The following is a 20,858-nucleotide window of genomic DNA, read 5'->3' as shown; positions in this document are numbered from 1 at the left end:
CATGCTAGCCCGACTCAAACGATAGTCAGTAAAGGTTCATCAAACCCATTGATGGCTGAGGGTTTGCTAAAAATCCTATACATGTGAGAGTCATTGACGCACCAGCTTCATTAGTTGGTGTTGTGACTTGAGCATCCAACAACTTCAGGATAAGATCCATACCTGCAGATGAATCAGCTTTAATAGTTGGTCCTGCAACCTCAACACTTGAGACTACCACGGGTTGCGATGAAAGTCAACGTCGGTCAATGTGTTACGATAAAAAGTCAACACAGGGCGATCCAAAACCCAAGGTCAACGCCGGTCAACGTCGGTCAACGCGTAACTCTAGGTCAACACCATTCAACGGGTTGCGATGAAAGTCAACGCAAGTCAATATATTGTGATGGAGATGATCAGTTCAAAGTCAACTCGACGATACGAGCCAAAACCAACTCACCAGTTTCTATTTGAGACTTCGACGACGGCCAGACGATAAACGCAGTGCCAGAACAACTTCGGTTATTCGTTAAGATATTGAATAGGCTGAGAATCGAAGAAGTCAAGAGTCAAAGATAACTACAGGTCCTTTTACACTGACTGAAGGTTGGACCGATCATATCCAAAGTATTTCAGGCTCATCTATAAAAGAAACAAGACTGAAACACTTTGGAGGGAGTATTTGTAGGCGTCAAAAATTACCTATAGGTCCCCGCACGCGGCTGGAGATAGAGAGAAGATGATGAACGTCACTATTCGAGTCACAGAAACTCATTTGACGACGACAAACGCATGAAGTGAATCGATAGACCATCCGAAGCAACGGAATTTCGAAATAACAGAAACACGAATGAACCGGGAGTTGCACATCGCTTACGAAAGACGAAGCGCCCCTTGTGTCCCATTTACTCCACATATGATTCAATCATGGGAGCTTGTATATCTCCTCGCCGGCTTTCCGACGCATTCTGAACCGTGTGATTCCGAGTTCGGATGATGAAAATACGGTGAAAACGATCGGAATGCGCAGACCGAGCCCTAAGCCAAAGTCAAGACACCTCTTTGATGTCTCGGTCAACCCGAGACACCCAAAGGTGTCTCAGCCTCCAAGGTGTCTCCGCCAAACCGAGACACCCCAAGGTGTCTCGGCTTGGCCGAGATACTCATTGGTGTCTCGGCCAAGGCCAAGACACCCCTTGGTGTCTCGGCTTGGCCGAGACACCCACGGGTGTCTGCAGACCCGAAAATCAGATTTGGCTGTTTTTTGTGGTTTTTCGATCGTTAACCACCTGGATTTGCTCCAACTGATAAAATATCAGGCATGAACATGATTAATTGGTTACGACTGAGGATAAGAGGGAATCGGCCGTTCTTATCTGAAAACAGGACTCCCGAAGCCTATAAATACAGCCCCAGGGCCTTTATTTTTTCAGATCTGGAATTCTTGAACGTTGGCGAAGCCCTGCCGAACTAAAGACTAAAGGAGCACGAATTTCAGAGAGGAGGAGGAGACTTCAGCGAATTCTTCGGCATTAAGAAGGAGAGTTCGATAGATCTGCAGCCCGGTTCTTTTCCTTGACATCGCCCCGTTGCGGTGATCTCAAGAAGAGTGGTTATCTCGCTGTTGTAGAGATAATTGCTTCGGTTTCTTGACTCCTTTGCGAATCAACGAAGCTTCGGATCTGATCTGATCATTGGTGGTCCACGGATATCAACGTCCCCGTCACAGGCCGAGATCTCACGCAAGCAGTGGGCGATAAACACCCGTTGCGCTGTTTGACGAGAGTTGTATTTTTTTTTTGTAAGGGTCTTATAAAAAGACTATCTTTTTTGTTGTCATTGTAACAACTGAAGTTGTAATGATTACCTCAATGAAAAAATCAACTTTCTCCCCCAAACAATAATTAAATGAACAAATTGCGACTATTAGCTAAATAATTAATAAATAATTGAAAGGAAAAATCTCTTCATAATTTTTTAATACTGAAAATGATCTGATTCCACAGAAATTAAGCGTCATATCGCTTATGGACCTTCAGTTCCTTCTTTGTACTGCCCGATGAACATTAAAAACTCAGTTAAATCTTATAGAACACTTCTCTAATAATCTTGGAAACAAAAATTTGTTCTAGTGAATTTGGTTAAAAAAAACCCCGGCTAATTTTGTAGGACTGTACAAAATCCCGATCGTACCATCTTATACAAAGATTTGGAAGATATCTCTACTTGATCTAAGGGTCGTATATTGGGGCTTTTCACCCCAAGCTATAGACAGCTGGAAATTTTTTCTACCAAACAAACTGTATAGGTAGTTTTTTCCCCCAAAGCTGTAGACGGTTTGAAAATTTATCCTAGAAACCAACTATTACTCTTTTTCCCCCTTTTTTGGGAAGAATCTGAAAGATTCACTATATATACTCCTAATGTCCATAATACCGTAGTCTTTCCTTCCTCTCTTTGCATAAACAATAAGGGAGAGTCTAAACTTCTCAATATTAGGGAAAAAAAATACATGGAGCTTTGGAGAGCCTTGCTCTTTTATATTGTGGTGTTGGTGGTAATTGATGTAGGAGAGGCACAACTAAGACACAATTTCTATGAGAGTACATGTCCAAATGTCGAGCTCATCGTGAGGCAAACGGTGATGAAAAAGGTAAAGCAAACCTTCGTCACGGTTCCGGCCACCTTGAGGCTCTTCTTGCATGATTGCTTTGTTGAGGTATGGCCTCTTATAGAGCTCCTCAATAGGCGGTAACGTACATAGATTTTGCTTTGGCTAAATTATTAAATTGGTATTTTTATTCGATCCTCTTTACTAGTTTGGTTATTTAAAAAATCCAGTGATAACAAGGTATTTTATTAAGGCTATGCTTAAGAAGGAAGAAAACAAAATGATAATGTTACGAATAATAGAAGCAGTAAGACAACCTAGCATAGAAAGTCTTCTTTATATGGCTTTATACGGCATAATTTCCTATGTCTACGCAACACCTTGTTAGGGATTTTTTTTATACAAACTATCAATCTTCATAAAGATCACTTGCACAAGAACATGAAAAAAAATTGCAGGGATGCGACGCGTCAATCCTGATCTCATCCTCAAACGGAGATGCAGAGAAAGATGCAGACGACAACCTCTCGCTGGCCGGCGATGGCTTCGACACTGTGATCCAGGCCAAACAGGAGGTCGAGTCTGCTTGTCCTGGCGTAGTCTCCTGTGCTGATATTTTAGCGATGTCAGCCAGAGATGTTGTGGCACTAGTAAGCATTAATCATAGTACATATATCTTAACCTTACTGTAAATATTTTACCATTTTGATAAGTTGAATAATAAGACTATAACCCTTAACATTTACCACAACATCAGAGCTTTGGTATTATAGTGGCAATGGCTCTAAGAAGTATCAAAATAATTTAGATCTGAATCCTGCTGATAACAAATTCTATGCGGAATTTAAAAAATCAATATTGTTGTGTGAGTACATATTTTTTAAATTTAATATTGTTGCATATAGTGATCAGGTAACATGGTAGAGTAAGTTTTATGAATCCCATGTAAAGTTCGGTCTTCGGGCCTTGAGATTTTCCGACAACGCAGTTTTGGGCTCAGGTGAATTTTGGACTCACTCTTTGTCTTTATTTTTGAGAGTCTAATAAAATATACAATAAAAAACTAATAGTATTATATGTTTACTGTAGCTGTAAAATAGTCAAAGATGCATAGATAAAGACTAATATCAGCTAGACTGAAATTTTTGTATTAACGGAATAACATAATTCAGTTAGGATGACTAATTTTCAGAGTTGACAAGCAGCAACTCATTTTTATTTACAGTCCGGAAATAAAATTTAGATAATGACTAATTTTTATTTAAACATGCAAAATTTAGAAGATACATTGGAGTTGGACGGGAAACCAGACAACATTGATGGGAAGGTTTAGAAGAAAATTAATAGAACGGCGTATGGTGTGATTAGGTTTTGTCTCCAAGATCTAAAATATGATGTGATGAATGAGACTTCGGCTAAGAAGATTTGGGAAGTCCTAGAGGGTAAGTATTTAACGAAGAACGTCAAAAATCACTTGCATTTGAAGAGGAGGCTTTATCGCTTCCAGTTGAAGAAGGAGACATCCATTAGTGATCACATGAACCATTACACGAAGCTTCTTACGGATTTGGCGAATGTAGATGTCATGGTTAAAGATGAGGACAATGCGTTGCTATTGTTGAGTTCCTTGCCCGGCGAGGAATATGAGACATTCATCCTTACTCTTATTAATAGGAAGGCATCTCTTTCGTATAGTGAGGTCACTGCGGAACTTGTGAATTATCAACTTCGAAAGAAGGATAAAGAGACTTCTATTGAGCCGGTAGCGGGGGCATTGGTCGCAAGAGCTAAGAGTCCAAACCGTGATAGAAGGTCGCAATCTAGAGGGGCACATCCTATAGTTTGTAGGAATCAGTGTGCCTTTTGTAGAGAGGATGGACATTGGAAAGCCGAATGCCTAAAATTGCAAGCCGAGAAGAATAAGGGGAAAGCTATTCAAGCTTCAGAGTTGAATGTTGCCAAGGCTAGTGGCGACATTTTAGATTCGGATTCTTCGGACTATTCGTGCCCAGATCTTCTGTCAGTTGGTGTTATCGACTCCACCGAGTAGATGTTGGATTCAGGTGCTACTTACCACATATGTCCTAGGAGGGATTGGTTCTCCAGCTTTCAGAAGTTGGAAAGAGGGGATGTTGTGCTCATGGGTAATGATCACAAATGCTATATTAGTTGTATCGGTATCGTTCGGATTCGGATGAGTGACGGGATGATTCAGGAGTTAGTTGAAGTGAGGTTCGTTCCTCAATTGAAGAAGAACATCATTTTACTTGGTGCATTGGAGGCAGCAGGCTATAGGGTAATCTTGGTGGATGCACGCTTGAAGGTCACATTGGGGTCCATGATTGTGATGAAGGGCGTCAGAAGGAGCAACTTGTATTATTTGCTTGGGAATATGGTGATTGATAGAGAGCTGACGACTTCTTTGGCTAGACTGTGGCATTGTTTGTTGCTGGGATATATGATTGGTTATATCGTGCATAGATTGTTGAGGAGTGCTATGACCTGTAGATTGAAGTCCTTTGAGCACGTTTGGATGAGCGAGAAGACCGAGGTGGAGTTTGGTACTTCTATCCATCGATCGAGTGGTCTTATTGGAAGTGTTCAGTCAGGCATTTGGGGGCCTTCCAAGGAGGCATCAATGGGAGGTAATCAGTATTGTGTTTCCTATGTTGGGGATTGTACTAGGCATTTATGGGTTACAACCAAGTCCCGTTGGTATGAAGCCCTAGTAATCCGTAACAGTTGGAGGAGGTGTATTAGCAGAAAGGTTACCCATCGTACTAGTTCTAGTAAGGGTTCTTTCTTGCATTCGTGCCGAGCTCATGGCAGTTGGAGACACTTCGTAGGAGAGGAGATATTGGGGTGATGAGATGAGATGGCGGATTCGGTGAGATGTTCCTTTCTGGAGAAGAATCGGTGTTGGTTGCCGAGCAGTGGATTTGGTATTCTACATGATTGGGTCATCTTATAAGGTTGTCGACTGCTGTATTGAGAGTTGTTAGATCTGGTGGAGCTATTTCAGACTTTTGATCACGTCAGATGTTTGGCTACCCAGCACTTGGTTACATCATGGATGTGAGATTGGATACGATTACACGATTGGGATTCAGAGGCTCTTTTGGCTATCAGTTGAGAGCTTCTTAGTTTGTTCAGAGCAAGTATGTCACATTGGACTCTCGGCAGGTAGAGAGTGTAGATCAGATCAGTGGGATATCACAGTGGGTGGAGGGTGATGCTACTCCACATTCACATACTCCAGGTTATTCTGCATTATTTAGGATTCCAGCTGATGTGGCACAGTTTGGGGATCAGATTGTTCAGGATGTAGATGATAAGTTGGTAGATTCGAGTGCAGCTGGTGGATGTAGCTTGTATATGGCCATTGGGTCACCTTAGGTGGAGGTGTTTGGATCGTGTCAGTTTGGGGTCATTGGTGAAGCTATCAGTCGCAGATTGGGTGTTGATGTTGATGAAGAGTTGAGAACTCTTCTTTTGTATTGAGGGCCTTTGGAGGCCATTTGGGTGAACTACGTGAAGGCTTGATTCCTTGGACTAGAGGATACGTATGCAGTCTTTATGATACAGCCGATTTGGTGAGTAGACACTGTTGCTTTGGGTGAGTGTTTGCATTCCCGTATGTATCTCGACTTGTTGTGGATGGAGTCCGTTGTCATGAGTCTGTTGCCATGGCGTACTGGAAGCAACAAGTGAGGTATTTGGTGTGGTCAGTGTCAGCTCAGTTTTGGCAGAATGTTCGCTAAGGTGGAGATTTGTAGGACTGGTAGAACAGTTGATGGAGCCTGGGGAACGTTTTGGATGGTCGGAGGTTGACTGCGAGATCGTGACGGTCAACCGCGTTCGTGCACGGGGCCTCACTGTGCCTCTGGATCTTTGGCGGTCGACAGTGACGGTCGATCGCGTTTTCCTCTAGAGTTTGGGCCTGTTTCTGGAGTTGGTGCGTGTTCGCGGGAAAAATTGTTGCTTTCTTCATTGATTCCATCGATTACAAAAATCCGGTCTTTTTATAAGATCCAGTTACAACGAGATCAAAAAAGAAATAAAAATTACAACTTTCTTTTTTCGAACAAATCGCGAGCTCCTGTTTTGCGGTCACTCGCTTTGGTGGGTTCTTCGCCTGCGCCGGGGTTTATCCGTGGACTAGCACATGATCTAGATCTGGTCGGATCTACACGATATAACGGGTATTATTTCACGAAGGAAACAATAGCCGGGGGGATTAATTCACCAAGGATATAATCGCCCTCTCGGGATCAAAGGTCAAGCTTTGATCCGGAGTATAATCGCGTAGATCTCAGATCCGATCCCTCTCGAACTCCTGCCTCTTTTGACGTGGACGATCGCCGAGCACCGGATCTGAAAGAGCAAGTCTTCAAAGTTCCAAAGCTTTAATCTTTTTTAAGTTTTGAGCCTTCAATCTGAGCTTCGTTGTTGATCCGATTTGGTAGTCCGGATCCTGATTTGGCAGTAAATCCACCTCGGTGTTCGAGTTTGAATCCATTCCATAGTTGGATGACTTGTTGACCCACCGATCCGTTAGCTTGATTCCGCACGCGAGTGGATGTATTCCGTTATTTGTGTGCGGTTCGTTAGCCTCGTCGCCTCGTTAATCCACTTTGTTGCGTGTCACTTGGCTTCGGTGTTGTGGACTAACGTTCATGTTTAGATACGTCACCCGATGGTTCGTCGGTTTGTGCCGAGCTGTGCTAAGGGACCTATAAGCAGTTTTATACGCCTACAGATACCCCCTCCAAAGAATTTTAGTCTCGTTCTTTTATAGAAGAGTCTGGAATACTTTGGATATGATTGTTCTAACCTTCAGTTGGTATAACGGGACCTTGGAATGGCTTCTGTTCTTGATTCCTTCAATCCTTTAGGTTATTCGGTGCTTTGTCGAATGTCTGTAAGGGTCCTGGTGCTGCATTTATTATCTGACCGTTGTCGGAATTCTGAACTTGAAGTCGATTCCTAATTTTCTGATCTTTAGCTCGTGCTTGTTGGTTCAACATAGAACTGGCCATCGATAGTTGGCGTTGAGTCTTCATTTGTAACGCGTTGTCCGACGTCTGACATAGTTTATACTCATACGTCTGTCGGAGTGTTGTTGAGTTATCCTTAAGAATATTTTTAGAAAAATACTCTCCAGAAACTTCTCAACAAAAATAGGGAATAGTTTATACTCGTATACCTTATTGGAGTAATTTCTGTGCCCGAATGAGCTGAACCGGCCAGATAATGAGCTGAACCGGCTTGATAATGAGCCAAAAAAATGATAGTAATTCGGTTCAAAAAATCTTCTGATTCTTCCGAATGTGCGGGAGAGGCAAGAATAAACCAAGGACTGAACCCTCGGTCGATTTGAAGTTGTTTCGATGCTCGATTCAGCTTCAATTTGAATTCTGGTTCAAATTTGGTTCAAACTGGTTCAGGACTGGTTCAACCTGGTTCAAGGCTGGTTCAAGACTGGTTCAGACTGGTTCATTCTGGTCTGGTCTGGTTCAGGCTGGTTTGGCCTGGTTCAGCCTGGTTTAGCCTCTTTTGAACTGATTTGGACTGGTCTGGTCTGGTTCAACCTGGTCCGGTCTGGTTCAGGGCTGGTTCACATTATAAAAGGGGTTCTTTTCTCTCTCTTTTCCTCCTCTCTAGGGCCGCCCCCCCCTAACCTCTTTTTCACTTTTCTCTTCCCTCGACCCCCCCCCCCCTGTCCAATTTTCTTGATTTCTCTTCCCTCGAGCATCCTTTCTCCCTCAAATCTTTACAATTGTCTTAGATCTAGTCTTCCTTTTGATCTTTGACTGAGAAATCCCTAAGAAATCTTCATATAAAAATTTTTCTCTGACCCCTCGAGCACGTGGTTTAAGCCTCTTTCAATATCTAATTTTTTGTCGGATCCTCGAGCTTTTCCTCAGGTAAATCCTCCATAATTTTGGCATATTTCATGTCTAATTTTTTGTCGGATCCTCGAGCTTTTCCTCAGGTAAATCCTCCATAATTTTGGCATATTTCATGTTCAATTTAGTACATCTCGAGCTTTTCCTCAGGTAAATCCTCCATAATTTTGGCATATTTCATGTTCAATTTAGTACATGAATTTATGGTATTGCATATGAGGGTTAGGGTTTATGATTTGGCGCATCGAGCTCCTCTTTCAGGGGGTAGAATTTGGAGATTTGAGGGGCTTAATTGTAATAAATAAGTAAATTTTTTTCTGGATCTGATCCTCTGATTTATTTTGCAGGTCACCATGTCTAAGAAGATGGTGAGACCCGAAATCATCCTGATATCCGACGATGAAGGGGAAGAGGATCCCATTGCTGCAATTATGCCTGGCCAAGAATCTGTCCTCTCGGTCTCCGAATCCATGTAGGGCATCCTCCAAAAATTAGAGAAAGTTATGCAACAAACGGCCACCGCCATTAGTTTTGGACGGGGAAGATTTTATGATTTGCTCCCTTTCATAGCAGATAGTCTTAAAGACATTCGGCATATAGGTGACATCCAGCTAGCTAGATGATGTGAGTTAAGGTTAACTTGCTTAGAGGAACTCATGTATCGTTTGGAAGAGCTAGTATACTCCGACCCACATGATGAGGCCACGCCGCTCATGATCGATGCTCAGATTCAGAGGATGCACGAGCGTAAGGCCCGAGCGAGACGCATATCAGAGCAAGAAATCATCGTTGCGAACTTGTACGAACGGCAACGTCATCTGCGGACTAAGATAGATGCTTATAACAACATTGCTGATAGGACAGGGATTAGGACCGTCCAAGGGGAGAGGACTCTAAAAGATTTTGAGCTCGTGAGCACCAGAGTTCAAAATGTTTATAGAGGAGAGCTGGAGGTTCTTCACGCGTTGCGCCGAGAAGACGTAACTGCTGACGCTGCCGCCGTTCTTGCTTATGCCAAGCTTCAGAAGGAAGAAGAGGAGAAGGTTCGAGCGGAACACGCAGAGAAACTTGCCGCTGTTAAGGCTAAAATTGCTTCCTTCAGTTTGTTAGATCTGATTTGAGACGTCTTCTTGTATCTCCACTTGGTCTAATTTTATTAATGAAATAAAGTCTTTTCTTTAGCACACTCCTCTTTTTATCATTATGTTTCTCTGTTGATTATGAACCCAACGGTCATAATACTTACAGGATTTTTGGCAAATCCTCAGCCCTCAACGGGTTTGATAAACCTTTACCGACTACCGTTTGAGTCGAGCTAGCATGCGGATTGTCTAAATCCGTTCCGCATGTAACGTTGTGCTAAGAGAGTGAATTCTCTGAGACTTTGTGCTATGATGTCGAATACATAGACTTCGCCATTGTTACGGGAATAGGCTACCCGGCGACATGTGTTAGGTGTTGACTTTAGGATTTTTGGCTAACCCCCAGCCATCAACGGGTTTGATAATCCTTTACCGACTACCGTTTGAATCGGGCTAGCATGCAGATTGTCTAAATCCGTTCCGCATGTCACGTTGTGCTAAGAGAGTGAATTCTCTGAGACTTTTGTGCTATGATGTTGAATACATAGACTTCGCCATAGTTACAGGAATAGGCTACCCGGCAACACGTGTTAGGTGTTGACTTTAGGATTTTTGGCCAACCCCCAGCCTTCAACGGGTTTGATAAGCCTTTACCGACTACCGTTTGAATCGGGCTAGCATGCGGATTGTCTAAATCCGTTCCGCATGTCACGTTGTGCTAAGAGAGTGAATTCTCTGAGACTTTTGTGCTGTGATGTGAATACATAGACTTCGCCATTATTACGGGAATAGGCTACCCGGCGACACGTGTTAGTCCCTACTTAGGCTTCGGGATAAAATACCCCAGAATCGAACTATGGTGTCTTTTTCTACGGAGAAAGACTAAACCGGCGACGTGTGTTAGGCGTCGGCATATCCTTTTTTAGGATTCAGGATGAAATTCCCCATGCGTGTAAGGCATGGATTTTGGTGTTATTAATAACAACCTGCCACAATGTTGAATATGTGAACGGGTGTTCTTTTTTAACGGTTAAGAACTAACCGACAGCGCAGGTTAAGCGCAGACTTATCCTTGCTTAGGTTTCAGGATAGAATACCCTAGAATCGAACTCTGGTGTCTTTTTCTACGGAAAAAAGACTAAACCGGCAGCGCGTGCTAGGCGCAGACTTATCCTTGCTTAGGATTCGGGATAAACTTCCTAGGATGAATCCTAGATTGATAAATTTTGGAAAAGATCAGTGTGGGAAAGGAAGAATTTTATATTCTATTTCCCGGTCTTCTTTTTAGGGTGAAGGCGAACCCGAAAAACAAGGAAGGAAGAATTTTATATTCTATTCCTTGATTCTAGAAAGGAAGAATTTCATATTCTATTTCCAGCGCAAAAGAAACTAGAAGTGGGATCTCCACTCCGAGAATCTGGAAAATCTAGATAAACTTACCTTTTATAGGCTTGGTTATCGGAAGATGAGTTTTTCGTTTATCGAAATGAAATTTCAACTTAGGTTATGACTATAAGAAGGCTTAACCAAAGAGAAAGAGAAGTGAGTTCTTTCGTTTATCGAAAGGGGACTCTGAATCGAAAGTGGACCTCTTGTTCATGGAAAGAGTCAAGAGGACCAGAAAGACACTTTTGGTGGACTCACTGCCAATTGAAATTGATCAGTGAGGGATTTTTGTGGTGAAAATGATTTTGGGTTATCCTCTAGAAAATTGAGTGTAATATTCTTCAAGGAACTTCCCGGTAAATAGGTTATCCTGAATGTACTAGGGATAATACTTTTTCAGGAACTTCCCATTTATTAGCATTAATTGCCCGTCGCCCTCTTGAGTAATCAGGCGATACGCGCCGTTTGAGTAGACTGTGTCTATCACAAACGGTCCTTCCCATTTGGGTTCAAATTTACCTTTCTTCTTGGAGTTGAGGATTATCGGTCGGCAAGCAGCGAGGACCAGATCTCCTTCCTTGAAGCTTCTTTGTCGGACTCTTTTGTTAAAAGCCCTAGATATTCTGGCTTGATAAAACTCAATTTGTTGTTGGGCTTCCAAGCGCTTTTCATCCAACCTTTCGAGTTCTTCGAGACGTTTTTGATGTTGTTCTTCAGTTGTCATCTCAGTTACGAGAGCGATCCAAAGAGATGGGATTTGGATCTCCAACGGTAACACAGCTTCACATCCGTATACCAATGAATATGGGGTGGCCCCTGTAGGTGTGCGTATGGTGGTGCGATAAGCCCAGAGTGCTTCACCGAGTTTATCGTCCCAGTCTCGTTTATTAGTCTTCACGAGCTTTGACAGGATCTTAATGATCGTCTTGTTAAACGCCTCAGTTAATCCATTCGTAGCGGGATAATAAGCTGTTGACGAAACAAACATCTTCGATTTTGAATTTGTCACAAAACCTGATGAAAGCATTGCTTATGAATTATGGACTGTTGTCGTGAATGATCTGTCTTGGCACGCCATGTCGGTATATGACATGATGCTTGATGAACTTGATGACGTTGTTCGTCTTCACTTCTCTAAGCAGAATTGCTTCAGCCCACTTTGAAAAGTAATCCGTGATTGCGAGAATGAATCGATCGCCTTTGACTGAAGGGGGAAAAATAGGACCGACAATGTCCATACCCCATGTCTCGAACGGCCAAGACGTGGTTGATGTGTGCAACTGCTCTGGTAGTTGGTGCATGTAATTTGCATGTATTTGACAAGCATGACACTCTCGGGCGTATTCGATTGCGCCACGAACCATTGTTGGCCAAAAATATCCCATTCTCCTGATGCGATCATACAGTTTGGGACCGGGCTGATGCGCACCACATTCTCCTTCGTGTACATCCTTAAGAACTTTTTCTGCTTCTTTGTTCGAAAGGCATCGGAGCAGCAAACCATCGTACCCTCTACGGTATAATGTATGGGTCTCAGTATTATAGAAGAATCTTGGTGCTCTTCGGCGGATTGATTCCCTTTCTTTTACATCCTCTGGCAAAATACCATATTGGACATAGTCAATGATAGGAAAACACCAATCTCGGGACTCAGACCCAATTTGAGTTGAATTCACCTCCTTGGCGTTTATGTTTCTATCATCTTCCTTTTCGATATCCATATCGTATATGGGTATGCAGAGTTGGTGCGTCCTTACTGTGACTAACAGCTCAGTTTCAGGAGGCTGCGCAAGTGATACCGCTAGTGCTGCCAGTGCATCCGCATAAGCGTTCTGGAGATGAGGGATGTATTCGATAAAGAATTCATCAAAAGAATCTGCCATTTTGACGGCTTCCTGGTAGTACGGGATCAGGTCTTGGTTCCTGACTTCATACTCCCCACGGACTTGGTTGACTATCAATTAAGAATCCCCAAAAGCTTCGAGATATTCGACCCCCAGCCCCTTGGCGAAACTGAGTCCAATGAGAAGCGCGTTGTATTCAGCTACGTTATTGGAACATGGACTGGTCAGTGAATAAGCCCGAGGCATCACATGCGTCCCCGGGGAAATTAAGACAACTCCAACTCCGGAGGAGACTGTAGAACATCCAGGGGTTATTGCCCTATTAACTGCCCTCGAAGCACCATCGAAGTATAATTGCCATACTTGTTGGTGCGATGTAGTGTTAACCTCGTGGGTTTCATCCGGCAAGTCATCATACACTTCTGCCGTATTTGTTGTCGGGTTTGCCGCCAAAAGATCACAAATCGATTGTCCTTTGATCGACTTCTGCTGTTTGAAGTGCAAATCATATTAGGACAAGAGAAGGGCCCACTTCGCTAACCGCTAATTCATAGAGGCCGGTTGCGTCATAAATACCCGTACTGGGTTAACGTTAGAAATGACGTAAATCGTCTGTCCAACCAAGTAATGCCGCATCTTTTGCATTGCAAATACCAATGCGAGACATTCTTTCTTAATCATCAGATATCGAGACTCAGCGCCTATCAAGGTCCGACTTAGGTAATAGACTGCCTGTTCGTGACCATTATCATCGTCTTGTGCTAGTAAGGCACTTATCGAGTGGTTCATCGCCTTGAGATAAATCAAGAACGGTCTACCTAATTTTGGTGCGATGAGAACAGGAGGATTCGTCAGATATGTTTTGATATCTTCGAATGTTTTTTGGCAGGCGTCGTCCCAAATAAACGACACCCCTTTCTTGTTTAGTTTAGAGAATGGTTGGCACTTCCCAGAAAGATTTGAAATGAACCGCCGGATGTAAGCTAACCGCCCTTGCAATCCTCTGAGCTCTCTTAGATTTCTAGGAGGTTGCAGTTCGTGTATCGCCTTCACCTTATCAGGATCGATATGTATACCTTTAGTGGTGACGACGAATCCAAGGAATTTTCCGCTAGACATTCCAAGGAAGGATTTAGTAGGGTTCATCTTCAATTGATGACTTCGCATGAGATCGAACATCGTCTTCAAGTCCTTGATGTGATCTTCTTTGTTGCGGCTTTTTACAACCAAATCATCAACGTAGCACTCGACTGTTTTCCTGAGATGTTCTTGGAAAATCTTAGTCATTGCTCGCTGGTACGTGGCGCCTGCATTCTTTAGACCGAAAGGCATCACCGTGTAGCAAAAGACACCGAGGGGCGTTCTGAACTGTTCAGGTCCCTGAAGTCGATACAAATTCTGATTTTACCGTTCTTCTTCATGACTGGAACGATATTGGCTAGCCAATCTGGATGTTGCTCTTCTCGGATAAATCCTGAGTCGATCAACTTCTTAACCTCTGCCTCAATGGCTTCCATAATCTGTGGACGAAACCGTCTTTGCTGTTGCTTGACAGGTTTGGCATACGACTTGATATCGAGGCGGTGCATTGCTACATTGGGGTCGAGCCCTGGCATATCTTCATAGTTCCATGCGAAGACGTCAATATATTCCCTGATGAGAGCAATTAATTCCTCCTTCTTATCTGGGGGAAGACTATCGCTGATGAATATAGGCTTTGGGTTGGCCTCATCACCCATGTTAACTTGGACTATTTTATCTTCAGTGGGGGGTTCCCTCTGTTCGAACCTATCACCATACTGCATGTTCAGGTGATGAACCCACGGGTCTTCCTATGTTGGCATTTGATCATCGTCTTCCATTGTGGACGGATCAGTTGTAGCCATGTTCGCCATTAGGGCTTTGAAAGCTTCCCCCAGGCTTGTATCAGAATCCCATTCCGAGGAATCTGACGAATTTCTATCTTTGTATTGCTTAGATGATTGGCTATTGATTAACCAGCAGCATTCATCTTCTGAAAAAGATTCATACCCTAACCCTCGTCCATATTTATAATAATCATCGGGTTTCCCTTTTGGTACATACGTCGCTTTGGCTGGAGTACGAGGACCTCGATCAAAGTATAGACCTTCTCTGAGTGTGAAATCATATCCCTGTTTTTCCATGAGCTTGCGCGCTTCCGGGCTATACTTAGATAAATGCCGACCAGGTTTGTCATCATCTTCATCTTTCCTTAAGAAATGATCTGGTAATGGAGAGATTTTTCCTTTACCATAAATCACTTCTTTTGCGCCTCTTATTTTGTTCGGGATGACCATGGTTGTTCCGAAAGAATGCTGGAGGCGTTCCTTTGTTATATAGGACGATCGAAGCGGCATATACAAATCGGGATTATCGTACAATTCTTTTATCACATCATCAAGAGACAGAGAGTACTCTAAATCGTTATTTATTTCATTATTGGCAAGTTGCCAGTTAAAACTGCCCTCTGACGTTTGTTCATCGTCAAGGTTGATTAAAAATGGTACAATGTCGTTTAAAACATAACCTCCATTGTAATCAAATCTGGCTTCGGTATCAGCTTCTTCTCCGCTGTCCGTGCCATGGGCCGATGATTCAGTATCGGATTCGTTACCATAAAGGAGAGAATCAGTGAAATAATTCTCATACCCCTTAAATGGTTGCTTATCCGTGACCACCGTTCTAACCCTATTATCAGTGTCAACATATTAGATAACAGTACCTGTGGACGCCAACTTGCTAACTGGAATACCGAGGAAGTGCATCAAGCGAAGCGGCATAATACTCACAGCAGAACCCGGATCCACTTGGATTCGGTTGACTTTGCTGGAGCCAATGTACCCGATGAAGTATAGCGGTCGATCATGGTTCGAATTCTTCGTCTGCATATCCTCTTTGGTGAAAGTAATGCAGGGAAGGTTCTTAGTCTCTATGTTGCATTGTTGACTCAACAGTTCTGGCTCTTCAGGCACCGGCTTGATTTGAGTCAGAAACACCTCTGAATTGGCCAAAGCTTCTTGCAAGGCCTCCCTGGTTTCCTTGGACAACCGCAGCAACTCATACAGCGTTATCTGTACTGGAATGTTGGCTAGTTGAGCCATTATATCGAAGACTTGTGGAGTCTTCAAACTTTCCGGTTTGTCTCTTCCAATCGGGCGACTGAAACGAGACTGCTTCGGATTCTGAACCTCCTGGGGATTCTTCTCTTTCGGTTTATTCACCGGCTGTCGTCGAGCCTCTTCACCCGGTGTAGGACTTGTAATCACCCCCATCTCCATGAGAGTTTTGCCTGGTCCCCGTTTATTCACCCCCTGCTCACTAGGTGGTGGATAATTGTAGTGATACTTATTTCCGCTTCTAGTGACGAAGACTTCTTGTTCTTCTTCAGAGAGGGGGAAAGTAGGAGCTTCATCACCATCTTCCTCGAAGATTGCGGATGTAGCATTGCAGGACTTGCCTTTACCCTTTCTTCTCGAGGAAGTCGCCCACTGTTCGTCTTCAATGCTTTAATGATATCGGGGATGAACCCAGAGGATTTCGCCGTTTGGGGCTGTGTGTGGCACAAGTCCCTTTTGGCGCTGTTCATGTGGGTCATCGTTCACTGTCTTCATTCCTACTTTGGTGATGCGCTCTGGTTTGAACCATGTTGTGGGCACCGATCAAAAGCTGATTAACACTGTGTTCGCTCCGACATTCTTGGACGGCTTCGGGATTATGACGCCTACATCAATTAGCACCTGGATCTTGTCCTTGAGGTGGTAGCACGACCTGGTAGGGTGATGGACTGCTCTATGGTATGCGCAATACTTCGGATCCGTCACTTTGCTAGCCCCTTCTTGATCCACGATCGCAGGCAGCTGGATTTTGTTTTTCTCCAATAGGTACTTAAAGATGCCGGGAACTTCGTCATCTTTGAAGGAATACACTTTAGGAAACCTTGGCTCTGAAGATTTTTGCTTCTGAGGCCGTTGTTGCCATTGCCCCCGAGATTGTTGTTGCGCTTGTTGCTGCGGCTGTTGCTGAGGTTGCAATTGGAAAGTTTGATTAGCATCAACTGCATTAGCATGTGCCTTATCTTTCCCTCGTGGGACGAAATTCTGTTGCGGAGCATTATTCGCCTGTTGGCCTTTTTCCGCCTTCTTCCTTCTGAGGAACCGCTCGGCTTGCTCTCCTCGGACCTTCAAATCCTTCCAGGTTTTGGACGATGTTGTCCCCATTGCTTCCAACACGTCCAGTGCGAGGTTGTTGTGGCAAGTCTGGAAAATAAACTCCTCAGTGATCGGGTCCCGGCAGTTCATCGCCTTGTTTCGGAACCTTTTGACGAAGGTGTCAACCAATTCCCCGTCCTTTTGTTTCTCGTCAAGCAATGACCCGATGGATATCTCGGTGTCGTCGTCGAAGAAGTTAGCGAGAAACTTAGTCTCCATGTCATCCCAACTGTTCACGCTTCCTGGCTTGAGGCGGCGATACCAATCGAGGGCGGCTCCACGAAGAGTGCCAACGAAGGACCGTACCATCAGAGGCTCATTACCAGAGATAACCCCCAGGTGCGATTTGAAGTAAATCAAATGCTGAGTAGGTGAACACATCCCATTAAACGGCGTGAAGTTAATTAGATTGAACTTCGCCGGATATGGGATCGATTCTCATTCTCTTGGATATGGACAAGGAATGCCTGTTTTCTTTGTCTCTTGAGCGGAAATCAATGTATTGATTTTGCTCTCGAGATTTTTAATCTTTAAGTTTTCGCCTGTGTTTTCGCTAGCATTCTCGTTACCACCCCCTGCATTGACGGGAGGATTATTGGTATTATGAGTCTCATTCGGACCCGTGCCCTCATCTTCCAGATTAACCGGGTTACGACGACTTGGCTCTCCATGCTGGTTCATCAATGCTTGGATTTGTTGGTCATGCATTTCTCTCATGTTCTGCATGGCCATCTGCATTTCGAACCTGAAGGTCTCCTGTTGTTTAGCTATGGCATCTTCAAGCATCTTGGCCACTTGTTCCGCACTTATCATAAGTGCCTCGCGGGGTTGTCCCTCGCTGGATACCGTATTATCTGATGCAACCGCGGAGTCGGCATCAGATTCTTCATCTTCTGAAGGGAGTCTTGTCCGAACCCTACCATAGGTTGCTCGCTTGATGGTTCCGGACTGCAGACGGGTTATAGGCCGGGATGCTTTCAGAATCGACTCGAGATTATCTCGTGCCGATGTCCCCTTGCTGGTCATATTGGTGGTGACTCTTGGAAATTCTCCATCTTCAACCACCGTTCTTCTTCGTCGGAAACGCCTAGGCCTTGGTTTTGGCGTTTCGATACTAAGTCTTTTGAAAATCGAAACTCTTTCAGGAACTGTATTAGTGTAGTTGCACTCCGACAATACTGCCCGAATGAGTTTGGAACAAAGACATTGGGTCTCTAGTCCTCGAGGACTCCTCTTCCTGGTTTTTCTCGTACTTGCATTACGATAGTACAACTCGTCAGCTTGACAATCGGAGTAACCTATCGTGTGTGGGCACGACTTCTCAGGTATAACGTTATCGTCATCAGACGATAATGTTTCCTTCTGAGGGTGGACTGCCTTCTTCGGGCTTTCAAAAGTCACACGCCTCGAGACATGCCTTTTTGGGCGTGAGTTCTCAGCGGGCTCCTGGACTTCGATGCGCAAATTGGCGCACGCAGCTACTTTGAACTCCTTGTCGTGCTGAAGGTGGTGGCGACCCCCAGCATGTTGAGTCGTTCGGGGCTTCTTCATCGGGCCCAAACGTTCTTGAACTGGAGCTTTGCCTCTCTCATCGATTGGACCAAGGCGCTCCAAAATTGGCTTCTTTCTTCGGGATGATTCTGCATGATCTCCCGGAGTAGCTATGGGAATTCTCGGCGACTTAGCTTGGTTCGCCGGAGGTTGAACTTTGGTTGGAGGCTGCAAAGGTTGCTCCTTAGCCTGAATCGCCACTTCAGACTTTGGCCTCCAAACTTGGCGGGTTGGTGGCGGCTTCTTCGCCACCTCTTTCTGCAATCTCCTGCAGGCTTCCTGGACTTGAGCCCGTTCTTGCGCTGACAGTGCGCGGCACTTGCGAATGAGCTCATCAAGCATCAAACGATTCTGTTTGACACGGATCCATTCGTTCGTCGGCGGCTTAGAGGAGCTGCCATTCATCGGTGGTTGAGGCTGTTTGCCTCTCCTGCTCTTCAGATCCGCGTAATAGTGGACTCTGTCAGTGGACTCCATCGCCTTTGCGAGTTGCCACGCCAGGCATTGACGTCGCCTCTGGAGGGCTCTCTTCGAGAGAGTCGCAACGCCCTCAACAGTGGAGGCATTCGCGGTAGTAGGGTTGACCTGGTTGGAGGTCGGCGGAACTTCACCCGACGCAACTTTGGCGTCAGCTGGGGTGAGAGCTTCGTTGGCGTTCTGAACTTCTTCATACCAACGAACTTTTCTCCTGGAGGAGAACTTCTTGGAGATCTCGGCAGCGAGATCGTTGGCTCCCACTGTGGTCGCCAGATTGTTCGCGGGAAAAATTGTTGCTTTCTTCATTGATTCCATCGATTACAAAAATCCGGTCTTTTTATAAGATCCGGTTACAACGAGATCAAAAAAGAAATAAAAATTACAACTTTCCTTTTTCGAACAAATCGTGAGCTCCTGTTTTGCGGTCACTCGCTTTGGTGGGTTCTTCGCCTGCGCCGGGGTTTATCCGTGGACTACCGCGTGATCTAGATCCGGTCGGATCTACACGATATAACAGGTATTATTTCGCGAAGGAAACAATAGCCGGGGGGGATTAATTCACTAAGGAAATAATCGCCCTCTTGGGATCAAAGGCCAAGCTTTGATCCGGAGTATAATCGCGTAGATCTCAGATCCGATCCCTCTCGAACTCCTGCCTCTTTTGACGTGGATGATCGCCGAGCACCGGATCTGAAAGAGCAAGTCTTCAAAGTCCCAAAGCTTTAATCTTTCTAAGTTTTGAGCCTTCAATCCAGCAGAGCTTCGCCGTCCAAAGTTCCAACCCTTTATAAATGAGCCACCCCTCCTCTATTTATAGGCAAATGAAAGCGGATCTGGGCCCAGATCTGGGCCCAGATCTGCCCGTGGCTCGGCCACCGAGCCACCCATGGGTGGCTCGGCGCCGCCGAGCCCACCCATGGGGTGGCTCGGCCACCCCATAGGGTGGCTCGGGCCATGCCGAGCCACCCTTGGTGGCTCGGCTTTGGCCGAGCCACCATGGTGTTCGGGCCTTTGGCGCGAGTCGCCCGGGTGTGCGGCAGTTGTGTCCGTTGTCCGGTTCTGGCGTTTATCTGAGCTTTGTCGCTGATCTGAACCTGATTTGGCAGTCCGGATCCTGATTTGGCAGTAAAATCCCCTCGGTGTCGAGTTCAAATCCATTCCATAGTTGGATGACTTGTTGACCCACCGATCCGTTAGCTTGATTCCACGCGAGTGGATGTATTCCGTTATTTGCGTGCGGTTCGTTAGCCTCGTGCCCTCGTTTAATCCGCTTCGCTTGCGTGTCACTTGGCTTCGTGTTGTGGACTAACGTTCGTGTTTAGATACGTCACCCGATGGTTCCGTCGGTTTGTGCCGAGCTGTGCTAAGGGACCTATAAGCAGTTTTATACGCCTACAGTCGGTCAACCGTGGTGGTCGACCGGATGCCTGCGGCCCGGGTCCCCCCCCCCCCCCCCCCGAAATTCGTCACGGTCGACCGCCGAAGCGGTTTTGGGCTGAATCTGGGTTCCAGACCCGTTTCATTTTGGATCGTTATAAATACCTAAGGGGTGTGTCTAGAGTTTTGTGTGCAAGGGTTTTGAGCTGAGATAGAGGGGTTTTGTTGGGCTTCTATTGTAGGAGCATTTGGAGAGATCAAGTATGATTTGAAGAGGGTTTTTTGTGAGATTTGTAACCCTAGTTGTATCCCCTTGATTTCTAATAGTGAAAACTCCCCTTTCCTTGTCCCGCGGACGTAGGCATCTCACCGAACCACGTTAAAACTGGTGTTGATTATTTGTGCTAATTGAG

At 44.9% G+C, this 20,858-nt stretch overlaps 1 protein-coding gene across 1 annotated transcript; it reads left to right on the top strand.

Moving 5' to 3' along the window:
• Positions 2,445–5,986, top strand: LOC109839105 (peroxidase 55-like). Its single transcript, XM_020407538.1, has 3 exons — positions 2,445–2,698; positions 3,049–3,240; positions 5,744–5,986. The coding sequence occupies exons 1-3, from the start codon at positions 2,492–2,494 to the stop codon at positions 5,984–5,986; spliced, it is 642 nt and encodes a 213-aa protein (XP_020263127.1). The 5' UTR covers positions 2,445–2,491.

The sequence above is a fragment of the Asparagus officinalis genome, chromosome 4 (genome assembly GCF_001876935.1).
Source record: "Asparagus officinalis chromosome 4, Aspof.V1, whole genome shotgun sequence".
In the NCBI taxonomy this organism is placed as follows: Eukaryota; Viridiplantae; Streptophyta; class Magnoliopsida; order Asparagales; family Asparagaceae; genus Asparagus; species Asparagus officinalis.
Note: the sequence above shows the minus strand (reverse complement) of the source record. Positions and strands in the feature narration are given on the sequence as shown.

Coding starts and splice junctions, on each gene's coding strand:
- LOC109839105 (XM_020407538.1), top strand. CDS start 2,492: ATGGAGCTTTGGAGAGCCTTGCTCTTTTATATTGTGGTGTTGGTGGTA. Junction 2,699..3,048: donor TGCATGATTGCTTTGTTGAG/GTATGGCCTCTT, acceptor AAAAAATTGCAG/GGATGCGACGCGTCAATCCT. Junction 3,241..5,743: donor CCAGAGATGTTGTGGCACTA/GTAAGCATTAAT, acceptor TAGTTTGTTCAG/AGCAAGTATGTCACATTGGA.